Source organism: Phymastichus coffea, unplaced genomic scaffold (genome assembly GCF_024137745.1).
Source record: "Phymastichus coffea isolate CEN01 unplaced genomic scaffold, Cenicafe_Pcof_1.1 PCOF00050, whole genome shotgun sequence".
In the NCBI taxonomy this organism is placed as follows: domain Eukaryota; kingdom Metazoa; phylum Arthropoda; class Insecta; order Hymenoptera; family Eulophidae; genus Phymastichus; species Phymastichus coffea.
Window position 1 is genome coordinate 558,354 of NW_026706861.1, and position 16,267 is coordinate 574,620.

General features: G+C 35.5%; 1 protein-coding gene across 2 annotated transcripts in view; it reads left to right on the forward strand.

Moving 5' to 3' along the window:
* Window positions 1–5,805: 5,805 nt before the first annotated feature.
* The window catches only part of LOC131665294 (locomotion-related protein Hikaru genki), a 39,504-nt gene continuing 29,042 nt past the window's right edge, over window positions 5,806–16,267 (forward strand). The window contains exon 1 of one of the 2 annotated variants that reach the window (XM_058937110.1): window positions 5,806–5,912. Coding sequence is in view for 1 of the 2 variants with exons in the window: in XM_058937109.1 (XP_058793092.1) it covers window positions 8,473–8,545 (73 nt within the window). In the remaining variant the exon portion in view is untranslated. Of the gene's footprint in view, window positions 5,913–8,316; window positions 8,546–16,267 lie in introns of those variants that run through there. The other variant, XM_058937109.1, reaches the window with a different exon arrangement.

Genomic DNA, 16,267 nt, shown 5'->3' on the forward strand with positions numbered 1-16,267 from the left:
TGAACATCAAATATCGAATAAGATGTAAAATAAAATAGTCTATGAAAAGTAAGAAATGTTATATAAGCATATATTTCTTGCGACTTATTATAGCTATTTATAAAAACTGTTATACATCGGACATTGCTAATCTTCAGAATCGATCGTCTTAAACCTTTGCGTCATTTTGCTCTCGAGATAAGAGGATACCTTGGCTATGCCATCATAGAAACTGACGATGAAATCGATAAAGGATAATATGATGTTATCGAAGTCTCGTTGATGCTATCCTTCCTAGAAAATTATTAAATTATCCTATAATGTTACCTTCTAGTCAGAGAATTTCAAAGTACACCATCAAATAACGATGTTTCATTGGTAGAGTTTAAATAGTTTATAATGTTGATGTTTGTTTATAAATGGGCAAATCTTTTAAAAATTCTAACCAAGTAAACGAATGTAACCGACAAATTATTGAACAATGAGTTATCAACAAATAGAAAAGAATGTAGTAGCTTGTTTTTAATGATTAAAAAAATACTACAACAATAATTATTGTTTGATCGAATAATTCGTGGAAAATAGTGAAAATAGCAATATGTTCTGTTTGAGTTATTATTATTGTTGTGTCTATAGTTATAGTTTGATATGTTTGCGAATAATTCGTGGAAAGTAGTGAAAATAGTAATACGTTTTGTCTGATCGAAAAGTAACGTAACGCAGTCAATATTCGTTATCTTTAATAGTAAAGGTACTCTTGCTTGTAGAAAAAATTTATCGTACTATTCATTGAAGTCATCGTTAATACACGATTTCTAATGATTGCCGAAATTTCGAAAATGTATCGAATAACGGTATCGATAAAATTGTTCTAAATAATTTTTATGACTCATCGTCTGCATCATACGTGGAAAAATGTATTTCTTTCAATATATATTTTTTCATTATATTTTAAAAATCGGTCGGACATTAGTCAAAGAATAATAAATAACGCGGTCGCTTTTGTTATTTGCTATTTCTATCACCCTTGTGTTGTTTTCCAAATCTACGTAAAAGGAATAGATGGTTATTTTCCAGACATTGCTATCGAGTTTTTCATTATCTTTCGGGAAGTAAAAAATGCTAACGATATACCGTTCGACGCGCAAATGGCGTCATTCTCTTTCATATAAAGGTTATGACACTTATATTCCCGTTTTAGTTCGAACTTGAGAGGCGTAAAATCCTCCGGTGAAGCTATTTCCCGAAAGTTTGCGAGTGCTGTTTCAATACGCAGAAATTCTCAATCGCATTGTGTTTCTTGGGGCTATAGACACGGAGAACAGCATGTATGCGTAAAAAATTGAAAATAAATTTTTATGCCCCGGAATAACTGATACATCTATAGTTTAAGTGTACACTAACAGTGAAAAAACGCGCGTATCCTGCGTTTCAAATTTTTTATCAGGACAACGCTTAAATAGGGCACTCAATTGAAGTCAATATTACTCGCATTTAATTGTTGGAGCTTACGTATCTTTATACTGTAATCATTCACGCCAAGAGCGTTTTCGTGAATTTTAATAGAAATATTATCATAAAATTGTAGATTTTTAGTGAAATATTAGATTGTTGTGCAAGTTCTGGAATGCCAAAAACAAATTTTGTTGTAAAGTTTGAAATATTACTAATCCAGTTGTATTCAGATTTTTTTATTTTGTTTAAAAAAAAAAATAACAATAATATTTGCGTGTAAATAATATTATGTATATTTTTATGGCATTTTTAATCGTCTCTAAGTTAAGATCATTTAATTCTCTGATACTCACTGTGTTTAATGTTTATTTCCATATAAACAAAAAATAACCGAAATATTTTAGTTTACGTACAATAAAATATTTTTTTCGTTTTTGTTATGTTTCAATGTCTCTTTTTTATATAGAACACGTTACCAAAATTCACTGAGGTTTTGATTTAATTTAAATTCATTTGTATTACTGCACCATGGCAGGAACACATATCGCTAAACAGAATCTTTGTCACACGCTTCCATTTACCTAATCGATAACAAACAATTGGATAATCGGAAGCATACGATGAGAATTCTGGCAACAATCTCGGTGAAACTTAGCCAACTAGTAGTCGCTAACTTGATAAAATCACGTTGCGTTTTCATACTGGCGCCGCCTTCGTAGGTTACACATCGAGTGCTTTAAATCTTGTCTACGCGACCACCGAAGTCGTTTGTCAAGCACTAACTGAACGAGTCGTATGAATTCGTCGGGCTTAAAATTTACTCACTGTTTGAAAGTAACTTCCATTTTGCTTCTCTTTTTTTATTCACAACCTTTTAAGACCGCAGACATAACAATAACCTTCGATTTTATTACATTTTATTGTTATACTTTTCCAATTTCCTATCTTTTACTTCGTTAATATTCGCACTATCCGTAAATGAATTTATATACAATCGTTTTATAATCAAAAAATTTTTTTTTTCATTATAAAAATTTATTCAGAAACATGTTTAGTGGCTGATTAATATAATGCGCTAATTGCTTAGGTTAAATATAGGCAATAGTGAACATTAAAAAACATAGTTTTATTTATTATTATCATTGAGATTTTGGGTTACTTGTTGTGAGCTTTATCATCGCTATTTTTACAGGGTATACATTGTATATTTGATGTTTTATGGATATTTCTGCCCTTTTATAAATTACACAAAATATATATATGATGAATATATATTACGCATGCAATGAGTGTGTGAGATTTGCATTATTATTGAGAAATCTGACTTGTTAAATTCAAATATTTATAATAACGAAGATCAAAAAAGTGAAGCAGGATATTCACTATAGACTATAGACATTATTAGTAAACCTATATTTGATATATTGACACCAAAAAAACCAGACAAGTTGATAAGCTTATTTCTTAAAAATTTAGTACAAAAAATCCTGAATCGAGCGTGCGCTTTGAAAGAAATTCATATACATTAGAAAATATCTCAATACGAAATTAATACAATACCAGTAAGCAAATTTTGTTGTGGTATAACACTGTAAGCTTTCAAATACCAAGCTGATCTGATGTGGCACACATAAAAGAAGCTTTCAAGCTTGCTCTTGAAAGCAATCATTTCTAATGCTCTATCGGCTCTCTTAGCCCGTGTCGTTTTACGTTCTTGCTCTTTCTCTCCGTCTCTCTCTCGCTCTCGGAAAATTGCACGCGAGTAACGCGCGCTCACATATACGGATCCGCGTTTTACGACAGAATAAGGTGTGAGTTTATTTTGTTCTTTTCTCCTGTTTCTTTTTTTATTTTTCTCCGGAACTTTTATCGATGCGATTGCGACGAAGTTGTTGGAATCTTAGCCATATTAGTTTGTTTACTTGCGGAAATAAACATTGTGATTTGAAAGGGTCTGCCAGTTTCATTTATGAGATTGGCCCTTTGTACTAGAACTCGTGTTTATCTTCCTCGGAATACACTTAGCACTTGCAACATTTAATTTTTCCCCCGAACAAACTTTTCCGAGAGTGTCAGCTCCTTGTCATCTAAGCCAATATCTTCCTGCACGCGCGATATACACGAAAATTCTTGGCGACTTTTCACGTCGCTATCGTAATACTTAGCCCTCCGTTTCCCCACCCTCTGCGTGCGATAGCATCAATGTAGAGCATCAGGAAATTATAATCTTCCGCTTCGATTCGGGCGGCGCGAGTAAATAGGGGTGAAATCGAAAGCCGTTTCGTTCTCTATATACTCACTCGTCCGCCGTGGCGATCATCGAGGCGGTGCCGATACCTCCCTCAGCGCTTCTTTTGCTCGCGGCTTTAACGCGCTTTGTCTACCTTTCGTATCCGCCCACCCACCGGCCCCGAGGGAGATAAGCGCGCCGAAAGTTCGCCCCGAAGGAAGCTATGGACGTGTAAAACTTTACGCGTTGTTCGCCAATCGGTAAAATGAGAAAAAACCCGTGGCGAGTGTTTTGGTTCGCGAGGGAATTATTTTGCTTTTTGCTAGCTTCTTATTTGCTTATTACACGACCGCATAGAATTGCCGGCTGCTATACATTCAACACGAAAGTACGGATAATTTTTAATTTGACAAGAAATAGAGCAGAACGCGCTGCCCGTGAAAACTGGAAAATATACTCTTGAGTAGTCTCTCTATTCCGCAGACATGACTATCCGCGCGTATATAGCACATGCGATCAATCGTCAAGAATAAAAGTTCAGCTAAACCGAAAGTTCAACAGTGATACTTTTAACTCCACGGCTCGATCGAACGGCAGACGATCAGGTGTTGTGCCCGACACGTTATAAATCACCCAGACGAGTTTGCTGATCGCTCGATTGACGTTAGCTAATAATGTTTGAACCTCGCTAGGTTTTAACGAAGCCGTCAGTTTTCGTGATGCTTTATATAACCAGAAGAGATAATATTATATGGCATAATATTGTAAAATTGTAGTATTTCAAGCTTCTGTTTTCAAGTATTTTTATATAAAATGGATTATTTATGATTTCATATGCGAATATGCACATATTTCCTAATAGGTATTAATATAGCATATAAAATAACTGCCGAGCTGAAACCTAATATTCGCGAAAATTAAATGTATGTCGAAGCTTATTTTGAAAAATAACAAGTCAGGTTCAAGACCCATTAAGGTAATAAAATATAAATAAAATAAAATTACTTTATTAAGCTTTATTGAACTCTGGTCAAAGCTTCCAAAAATTTTTTGAACAATCAAGTCAATTCTAACATTATACATGATTTTTTCACAAGATTTCTATCAGCGCTAGTAACAAAACTGTCAATCCATCGAGTTTTTCTTAAAACGTACAATATATACCACTTCGTAGAGAAGTTTCTAAAAAAACAGTTTTTAAGAGGGAAAACAATTTCAATCAAACTTTTCCGCTACACCGACTTTTCAAAAAAAAAGAAAAGATAAAAAAACCAATAAAACTTTTTCAACTTCAATAACTCTGAAAGCTTTTAAGAAAGAGTACTTACAAGGCCTGTTCGACGCAAAGTAAATTGAAAAATTCGTATAGTTTGGTCAACCACAGCAAAGAGAAAGCGATTTTACTGCACCGAAAGTTTTCTGCAGCAACAAAAGTTCAAGGTTGAGCGAAACGATGCATCAAGCGGTGACGGTGCGGTGCGCGTCGCAACATAAATACCACCGCGCGGCGGCGCAATCCGATACGCGTCAGGCGTTAGCTTTTCGCACTTGCTTCGCAGCCAGCAAGCGCTTCATACATCATCCGCACTTGGCCGCTTTCGGAAAAGTGTTTCTGCCTCGCAGTTGCAGTTTAGTTGATTCTCCCGCTCTCTCACGCCAAAGCGAAGTTACTCCGTGATTAAAAGCTCGCGCCGGCGGCTTTTTCAAGTTTATTGAAATACTCTTTTCTATCTCAACTTTTATATTAGTTCGGTCCAGGCGCAATGGACTTGAACATTGATTTTGATTAGTTTGCTTCTCTCGTTATATAGTCCGATTTTTATTTTGTGATCGAATGGAAAAATAAAATAACTTGTAAGCAATTCAAGCATTTATTTGTATTAATCAATTGCTCGTTTCTCCTACATTAAAAATCAAAACTCATCCTAACCAAAGTGCGTGTTGATAATCTCTACAGAATAGGAAATCTCACGACCGATTCATCAATATTGACAACAACTCATACACCAAGGGGTATGAGTATATGAGAAACTTGGTATAGAGTTGAAGGTAAATATCGCATCGAAGCATGAAGGCGCGAAAATTCTCTGGAGTCACGGGGCGCATTTACTAGACGGATATGATAAACGACGAGCTTCCGACGCATTTCCATGAGAGAGAGAGGGAGAGAGAGAGACGCAATGATGCGAAGAGAATATTGCCACGGCACATGGCGAGACAGGCGATGGAGAAGAATCGCCTCGAGGAGGTAAGATACATTGAGCTCACGGGAACGCGCGCATGATATAGTCCAGAAACAACGGATGGATTCGGCATTACATTATCGCGCTAATTTATCATTCTCGAGATTGTGGCAACTTGACCGATCGTTTGGAAACTATATTGGCTTGAAGGAAGCCAAGAATGAAGAGATAATAATATGTGAGATGCGCAGAAGATTTAGAAATGATAAAAAGAACATGTAACACGATTACAGTTTCATGATGCTCAGCAGGTACCTATAATTTTCAGATTAGCACGTAGGTTTGGGTAATTTTTTTTAACATTCCTTGAGCATCGTTTTTCTTCGTTCAATAATAATTAATGTCATTCTGGAAACTGTTTATTGGAATTCTATAAGACTCGAAATGAAAGTGCATTGTAAAGTTTGCGTTTTAATATGAATTTATATAAATTTCAGTTTTCTTAAATAACAAGATTAATTTAAAAAGTCGAGCTGAAATTCAAATTTAATAAAAATATGGTCATATCGAAATCGCGCGTGACGTTGATGAATATCGCAGACTTTTATGAAAAAGTCTTAGAAAGGATTAAAAACTTATTCTCAAAATCAATTTTTATTCCGATAAAACTCATATACGAGCATTAAAAACTAATAATAATAATAGATAATAATTATTTCATGATTAAAGCTCAAACTACATTCCATTTAGAAAATTAGTCAAACGCTAAACCATGTATGAACACGAGTATCAGCCAGTCGTACACAGTTACTGCGTTGAAAATTCTACAACTAAAATTCAGGTGCACTCAGTAAACTTTAAATGTATATGTATATATATAAAACTGAAAGCAGTGCGGTAATATTTTTGTTTGATAAACATGTTCTACATTTGGTATATTTAGCAGTAAAGCCAACGATTTCTCGTTCCTTTTAAATAGGACTACACGCGATTTTGGTTAGTATTCACATATGAAAGCTCTTAGAGAAATTACGTGCTGAATTTTTCCCCAAAGGTTTTCTTCAAAGCAGTTGGCGGTAGCTGTGAGCGAGGTGCGCGTTCGCCCTCAACACTCGCACTCACACTCGTACGATCTCACGTACGAGCCGCACACAAATGCGCATTGCCCTGCTTTTTTTCTTGAGCTTCTTGGAATGAAAAAAACAATGATAAATTAATGATAAGCAAAGTATCAATCATTTTTTTTATTTTGCGCCGTTGGAACTAATTAACAACTTCACGGTAACAACAACAAAAATGATCGGATACGACTGTTTTAGCTTTTTTCAGTAAACCTTTGTGTCGACCAAAGCTCAACTAATTACTAAGCTAGCTGTATAACTTCGTTACAGCTCGCTGGTTAATTCCTCTCCGACCAACGAACAAATAAAATTTCGTTCGCTCACTAATTGCCAGTCGCGGAACTCATTTCGCGCTTACAGTTTTTCCCGGTCCAATTTTTGTAGTGCTGTAGAAATAAACAAAACAAAGCTATGAAAAAGCAAAGAAAAAGAAGCACATTGGAAAGCCGCTTGTGGAAAATTATACGTAAGTAGAGTAAGCGTAGGTTCGGGCCGCCGAGCATAAATTCTCGCGTGCGTGCCCCGCCAACAATAAAGCTTCCGTTCGTTCCTCCTTTGAGCCTCTCTACTATGTGCTACGTTGCACATTCCGTACGCTCGAGCCAATGTCATGGAGCCTTCTATATACGTACTTATGTACGTACGTGTACGCGACGTTTTGCATGGTGCTCGACAAAAAATAGTGAGTATTGACCAGACCATAGAGCTGAATTATGGAAATTCATTTCCACGACCACCAATACATTAATTTTATCTCAAGTGGATTATTGTTTAATTTATTGTTGTAATATGCTCTATAAGAGTAGACATTTAAAACAATTAAAACCACTCCTAAAGCAGTGTAAATTTCATTGAAAATTAATAATTGTACGAAAACCATGCGATTTTAATTGAAATGCATGTATCGTCGGAAGCAAAAATATTAGGAAAGATTTTAAATACCAAAATAGCATATCTCTACAATTATAGTATATCTATATAATTATAGATATACATTTATAAAAATATACGAGTCTCGTATTCTTTTCAAAATAATCATAGCAACATTCGGTAAGTTTCAAAGCAGTGTAACCAGATTTTTTCGTTTTAACATTACCTTTGATGTTTCAATTGCGATAAAAGTTTACTCGAATAACGAAACCTAATTAACCCGAACCCATTCAAATTCCAAAGTACTCAACAGTTCTCTTACAGAAACAAAAGAGAAAGATGCAAAACATCTACACTAACGCACCATCGAAAGTGAGAGAGTGGGGGGCGATCCTGCGCGTTGAGCTACCGGCGAGGAAAACACGCAGGGAGGGTGAGTTTCACAGGCATCGCCAGTATCACATGAGTCGTGAGCCACGACTGCACGCGATTCGTTCCGTTCCGTTTTTAGCCTCGTTCGTGTATATTTTCTTTTCGTTTATCTACATAAGCAACATGTAGACGCCATGCTTTGGTCGGCACGTTACAGAGCTCTCTGGTGAACGAAAGTGCTGCGACTTTTGGATGAACGACGATGTTACTATACGGGCTTTGGTTTGTGCTTCAACTTCTCACCGACGCCGGTTTCTGCAATGCCAAACAACAAGGTGTGTAACTGCGAGCATTGCAGGCATTGGTTTTTTAACCCCCGAGAAGCTTCGCAATAATACATATATTTTAGCGAAGTGCTTAATGAGCTTTTAGAAGTTACGTGGGGTTAATTAATGCTTCCTCATAAATACTTCATCAGTAAGTAAGCTAAGAGGTTTTTTTTCCTGCGCTATGTATACATAACGCAGCCTGCGTCTCATTCATTATTGTTACAGGTTAATAAATCATGGAATAAGTGCTTCGTCCAGCATTGTCAGGTCGCTTAATAACTTGACGTATAATCATTTGTCAGAGGGCTGGTGCCTTGATAATGCGATATTTAAATTTTCTTTATGTGACATTCGCAATATAGCCTACAGAAAAATTTTCTTTATACGCGCGTGTATAATTCTGATGCGTTAATATTTTACGATGTATTAGAGATAAACAATTCGTAATACGTCGTTTAAGAAACGGACTGGTATTGTCATTTATATTTACTCATATAATTCTCTATAATTTGTGGTTTGCGCTGAATTCTTATACATTCTATATAAAAATTATCTAAATTTAATTTTCTTTAACTTTTCGGTGGTTTACGTACAAAAGGTTACAAGTTGAATTTGTACAAAAAATAAAGATGTAAGGGTGTTGCACAATTAAATCCGTTATTTCGTTGGAAGCCCCCATCAGCATTTACAAACTATTCAAACTATACATTTAGTAACATATTCAAACAGGAAGTGACGAAATCATACAAGTCATTAGAGAGTCCACGCGCAAACGACAGACAATTTACATGACAAGTGACGCCTTACACATCGCAACCCCAAAAGCATTCGAAAATCCTCGCGCTCCAGTAGTCGTTACACGTTGCGGCAGAAAGAGAGAGAGCATAAGAAGCCTCGAAGATGCCGTCGCGTGCACTACTCAATCGGACGGATTACCCATTGTCGCTCAGTTGGAAATCCTCTCTCTCTCTTTCTCTCTCTCTTCATGGACGGGTAAGGGAGAGACTGTAGGTATTCTCTCTCTCTCTGACCGCAATGATCGATATTGACGGTGTAGTGGGCACATGCCATGGGGCTTTGGAGTGTGCACTGTCTGATCTGGCACGCTGCTCGCACCAAATTGATAGACTCCTAGCTATACCCTAGTCGACCTCTCTCTCACTGTCTCTTTCTCTCTCGCGTGCTTCAAGAGATTGGCTCGAATTTCGTGCTGGCATTTAAGAGCTTTTTCCACTTTATACTATTACTTTGATTCAATTGTGTCGTTAGTTTGCTTTTTTTTTGTTTTTGTTTTAATTTTGTTGATAATTTTAAAGATTATTATTATGTTATGTTATTTTATGGTGATTACTGTGGAAGAGTTTCCCAAGCCATTCTTTTTATATGTTTAATAAATTGTTATCGAAAGTTACGTTGATCCAAGAAATTTAAAAGTATCAAGTTCATTATATCCACGAACGAAAGTAGTGAAAACTTCCGTTATACTCGAAACTCAGCTAAATTTAGATTCTAATTGAATTATCTTCTACTTAATGCAACAAGTTCTTCACTTTATTGTAAGTTCTGCTATTTGAGTTCGAAGTTGTAGTAACATTGTTCACTAAGTGTCTCTACATATGTAAGAGAATTTTTTTGGCACAGTTAAAATTAGATCAATTTTCTTTCCGTTGGAAATTTATTCAACATCTTCTAGAACTATATGTATTTCATGAACAAAAAATATAAAAAAATACATTGAATGGCTACCAAGTTATAAGGCAAAACTATTTAGCTAACATAAAAATTTACCATCAGAATTAAAAATAGAAATTCATAGTTAGCATAAATTGATCATCGACGTTTATACTACCAACTCAAATATTATTTGTTGGTTGGAAATAGACATTCTTCGGGCTATTCGAATAGTTTACTCACCATACCATTTCACTCCTGGAGTAACAATAACAGTGAATCACCGAAGTATGCACTTTATTCATTCTTGTCTGTCGAGAGGGTTCATAATTTTATTTCGAGCTCAAGCCTTGATGATCCAATTTGCCTTTGGCTTGGAACTATTCGCAATGACAGGATTTTTCTTTCAATTTTCCGATCTTGGCTTCTTTTTCTCACTGTCGGCGCGTACATCTTTGATCAGTTGATTACGCGGTGTTGGATGCGATCCAACGAATCTATCCTCGGCCTCAAGACTTGCAGGAAAGGTCGCTCCACTTTGAAGGAATCAATAAATTCGACTTCTTTTTATGAAATATCTGTCTCTGGCTACTTTCAATTTTCATCCTACGGTTGTTTTCTATCCTGATGAAAATTGGAAATCGTATAGCAGATGCTCGCAGTAATTTCATTCAAGCTCCATTAGTTTTTTTTGGTATCTTAAAATAATTGAGTTTTTATTTCCGAGAAGAAAAAAATTCATAACTCAAAAGAATGGATTCAGAACTCGTACATAAATGAAAAAGAGTTATTGCGCACTTCATTTTAATAAAATAAAAATATTTCCATGTCTGAAAAGAAAAGGAAAACGGACTTTGAAAGCTTTATAGCTACAAAACTTTAGATAAGGTTCTTTTAGTTCGCGGTGACGAATCCAAATATAATATCTTTGCATAAAAAGTAGAACTCTGAAAATTGTACATTTTTCACGAATCTTTGACAATTCTGTAGAAATATAGGAGATAGTAAAAACTTATTACAACTCACTGTAAGACCCATTAAGCGGCATATAAAATTGGAAGTTCTCAAGAAGATAAAATCCGAGAGTTTAATTAAAATATTCATCTTTAATACACAAAACAGTATCATACTCATAATGTTTGTACGAATTTAGAAAAAGGATTCGTAATAAGTAGAGTAAAACAAGTACGTAAAACATTTTTCGTAATATCTACCAAAAGAGATTGTTTTTTTCAACCGTACACACAACATATGCGGAATCTTATAATTATTTAGTTGTAATAAGCCTATGTTATAAGTGAGTATCAAATTTGAAAAATCTCAATTTAACATAGAACTTTGAAAGATTTAATTAAGCCGCCATAAAAACAAGCATAAATCTTGATTAATGAAACAGCAAGCTGGAAGTAGCTATAAAAGATGCAGCGAAAGTTCTCGCTTAATTAATAGTTTAATTACTCAAACGCGAGCATCTCTATCTTTGTCTGTGGCAGAGAATATAACCCCCCATAAAAAGATCTCATGCTCAATGAATAGAGAAAAGTCAGTGGGAGAGCTTAACGTAATGCAATTTTCTTTTTACTTTCTTCGAGGATTCCCACTCCAATGTAATATTTCGCTTGCTTATACTTTATGAATTCATTCAAAACTCAAGGATACTCTCTCGTTTGCTCGAGCAAACACGCAGTTTCTACAGTTGGTTGTATAATTAAATGCAGCTTTAAACTGAAGTTTCCATTGCACTCGAGACGATGTTGTTGCTATGTTGATTACTTGTCCTTACTTAGATTAACTCGGCCACGGACGAACTTACCCGAGCTCGTGTTACCGAAACTGACATTTTATATGAACTATGTGGTGTTGCTCTCTATATAAAGAATAATATTAAATACTTCTAGAAATTATAAAATTTCAAAGGTCATTTTCAAAGCAATTATTACTATATGACTCATTTTTAGTTAGCGTTATTTTTTTTGTGTATAAAAATGAAAAGCTCATATTTTTCTTTAGATAAAATTTAAATGAACTGAAAACAGAAATAAAAGTAGTTTTTCAAGCTTCTAGACTGACATGTTCACAAGATGATTTTTTCCATTCGTTGAGTGCACTAATTCCCTTTGCTATGAATCTTTTTAATAGGAAATTAATGAAGGTGACACAGCAGCAGTAGCTCTTGACGAGGAAAATGGGAAAAAAATAAGCTGCGAGAAAAGCTTAACCTTGCCGTATCCTAAAAAAAAAGCAGGCGCATTATAAGGGTGATCATTTTGATTTATCGTGATTAAATCTGCGACGCGTGCGCGGCTTTCATTGTAAAATCTGCCTTTGGCAATACAGCACAATGAGATCAAGTTTTTCGAGTAATTAGATACAACGTATAACAGTGCAACGACAAACGCACTCCTCAGGATGTTCCGTGGAATAACGAACTTGAAAGAGTTTACGTTTTATTATTATTTTTTTTTTTTTAAGAAGAATGTCATCGTTGGCTCAGTTGTACGTACCGAATTTAAATGGCACGAACAAGACGACTATCGCTTAGCATAATCCTCTTAGTTGCGGGTTGATAAAATGACGAAGCTTCCCCGGAAATCGAAGTTGTAAAATCCTTTAGAATAGTCAAGATCCATTTGCAACTTTGCACCAACATATTTCAGAAACAAACCGTAGACAAAATTCAATAAACAAAACCATAGATAAAGCTACATTTTCATATCATACATATCTCGCATTTTCTCACCTCCCCCATTAAAAAGAAGAAGGGGAAGAAAAAAATAGATATAAAGAAGCTTCAATCTTCTCATCATTTGCTTTGCTTACATAATGCACTGCCTCTTATTTCTCGTACATATTTTTGCGCGGCGGCGTTGGCGGGCGCAATGGGATTCGAAATACGATACGCGCAATTTTGAATTCAAGACGTGCGAGCCACTGCGCCGCTTTTCGATACATAGGCAAAGAGCGTAACGCCCTTCGTGCTATGAAAAACAATGCCACGCGGGATAAGCGTGCGTACGTATACTTTTCAAAGGAGGGTGTATTTTATATAGCTTCGCTTGAGAAAAAAATACGATATGGCAGACAGAGATATTGGATGCCGAGTGGGTAAAGCTATTCTTCTTTTTCTTCTTTTTTTTATTTTTATCGCTCGGTGAACTTGGAATGATAGATTCACTGCTGTTTCTCGTTTGATTTAAGAGATTGGCAATTTATTCGGTTTCTCGAATTTCCGTAACCATCCCTCGCACAATGTTGATCTTGGGTTGTACGTGAACTTCATGTAAATTGAGAAAGCTTTCAAAGTAATCGTATAATATTGTTTAACTAATACTCATTTTTTGTTATCTTCGAAAATTCCAACCTAAAATTTTTCATCTTTTCGTAAATCACTCGAGCGTCTGATAACCTAACTCGAACTTTAATATCTCTCGAACTCTCCACACCAAGTTAAGAAAAAAATAAAAAAAAAGATTATCATAAAAGTTTTCCGCAGTATCAGCTCAGTTATTTGGCAACAAGCAGCAGCTCGGCAGCGTCCACTTCGCTGTTGCGCGCACACATAACCCATAAACACGGAAGCAGTGGTGAACACACACACACACACATACACCACCACCATCACACATACAGAGCTTCACGAGTATTAAGTCCGTTGCGAGGGTGTTGCACATGCGGTCACCAGTTTCTCCATAGTATAATATCGGTCAAGCTACGGCAGTTCCGGGTCTTCATTATAACTTATAATAGCTAGGCGAGAGGAAACTTTAAATCCAATTTCTGGCGCTCACCGTAACTTAAGCTAGGACTTTGCGTATTGTGCGATTTAAAAGAAAAAATGTGTCTGTTCAGTGAACTTTGTGGACTTTGTATACGCATATTTACGCGAACTCCGATCAATATTTATCTTGTCGTCTGCATTGCCAACTTTCATTTGGTGTTTTCTCGCTGGATATATTTGGTCTGTTGTTTATTCTGCTTTTGTACATACTATGGGCTGAAAGAGCAGGATATTGTTTTGATAAGCCATAGAAAAAAAAAGATTTTTAATAACAATCGGAATGTCACTGCCAATGAAATATTTCGAAAATATTCGTCGATTCCATATAGACAAATACAAGTTAAAGTTGACTATACTTCTGTTTGTCTATACCCATCTGTGAACATAATTTCATTTTATAAAATACGTCATTGTTCAAACTCACGTATATCCTGATTGGGTGGTGGCATTCATCTAACAAAAAAAGGCATGCACTCAACTGTATTTGAACTTATTATTGCCGGCACATTTCGACGAATTGGATGTGCAGCCAGATAGTTAGAAGAGATGGGAATATAAGAAAGTTTTTCAAAAGGGCTGGCGAAAAGTTCTCTTGAGACATAGCAGTTTTTGAACTACTTGAACGGATGCTTTTCAAACTTCAATTGGCATATACACGAAATTCGTGCAATTTTCACTGGTTGCAAATTTGAATGATCCTCCGCGAATCTACTCTGGGTTTCGTACATTTCTAAACTTGTATATGCTGAATAGGGGCAGAACAAATCTCATGTACGCAAGGGAAAACAAAGAATTTTACATGATATCTAACTTTCATTGTTTTTTTTCTATGGCGCTTGAAATCAAGATAAGTTATTTAAAAAATCAACAAAAAATCACGTAATATAAGCCGACTGGACTCGCAGAGCTTCGGAGCGTCACGCTTGTCGTTTGCATAAACGCAAACACGCGTCCATGTACTTACTAAGCTTTTGAGTTTTCGTGCAATTTTCTCAAGTGACCTCATAGCACTGCATTAGGGTAATTAAAACGGCCAACTTTTTTAAAAACTTTTGGCTGCGTTTGATACGTTCTGGGTTACACACAAACTATAGTTTTTTTTAAATTCCTTATCTAGAACAGAGCGAAAATATCATAAAGCAAATATTAAATTTTCCGCATAAAATTACAATGAGCATTAAATTTCACAAAACAAGATGCATGTGAGCAACTACCACGTTGATTTGTTTTCAATTTCAGTTTTGTACTTATGTATGCGTACGAACATTCGTTTTCTACGTGAAAAATACTTGTTTCGCCAGCGCTTCTCAAATTACATACGATCAATAGAAATTACAGGCCGATACGAATAATTCAGTATTAATTAACTGAAATCTCATTCAATTTTCTGCTGATTTCGATTCACGAAATCTGTTACTAGCTGGTAAATAAATCGTAGTCCGAGTGAATGTGCAATTGCGTTTTAATGTCCTGTTATATATTAGTAGGTACGTGTAGCTATTGAGAGAATAGGACAACGGTGATGTGGAGAGAATATACAATGAATTCTATTATTCAGTTGGATTAGCAATGCATCATTGAATTACTTATTCAAAGAATAAATAATTGAATTTATCGTCGAAGGCATGGTTAAATATATAAACGAAGTTCCTGAAAGGAGCATCTAAAATTATATGCGTTTGAAACTGAAAAAAGCGACATGATTTTCATTTTTTTAGTACACGCTCGGAATGTTCAGCAAAGTCCTTATGCGCTTAATTGACGCTACTGAACTGCGTACAAAAATACTAATGAACCTGAAGGTACATACGCGCGAGAGAGGGAGAAGTAATTATTCGCGATGGGATTAGACGCTCGGCGCCTGCGCGCATATACGTAGAGCAAGAATAATTCCTGCGTGAAAAGGCGATGCGCGCGAGCGAGCGTTTGCGAGGGGTGCAAATTGCGCTTTCTGCCTCTGAGTAATTTATGCGTAATTACAGTTTATGTAACAATACGAAGCGCACACATTATCCAATCGTACGTAAACTATGTTGTCGCATACAGTTCGCTTTCTTTTCTTTTTCTTCATAAATAGAACAGTTGTCTTATATGCAGATGATTTATCTATAACAAAGAATTATTGAACTTTTTCTTATTGTTATATTTAATTATATAAGCAAACAAAGACTTGTCGATCTATTAAAGCGTCAAGTAAAACTCATTTTTTCAGAATTTTAATCGACATCGTTATCTTTAGGAGCTTGTAATAATAGAAATTGCACATTTCAACATCACAA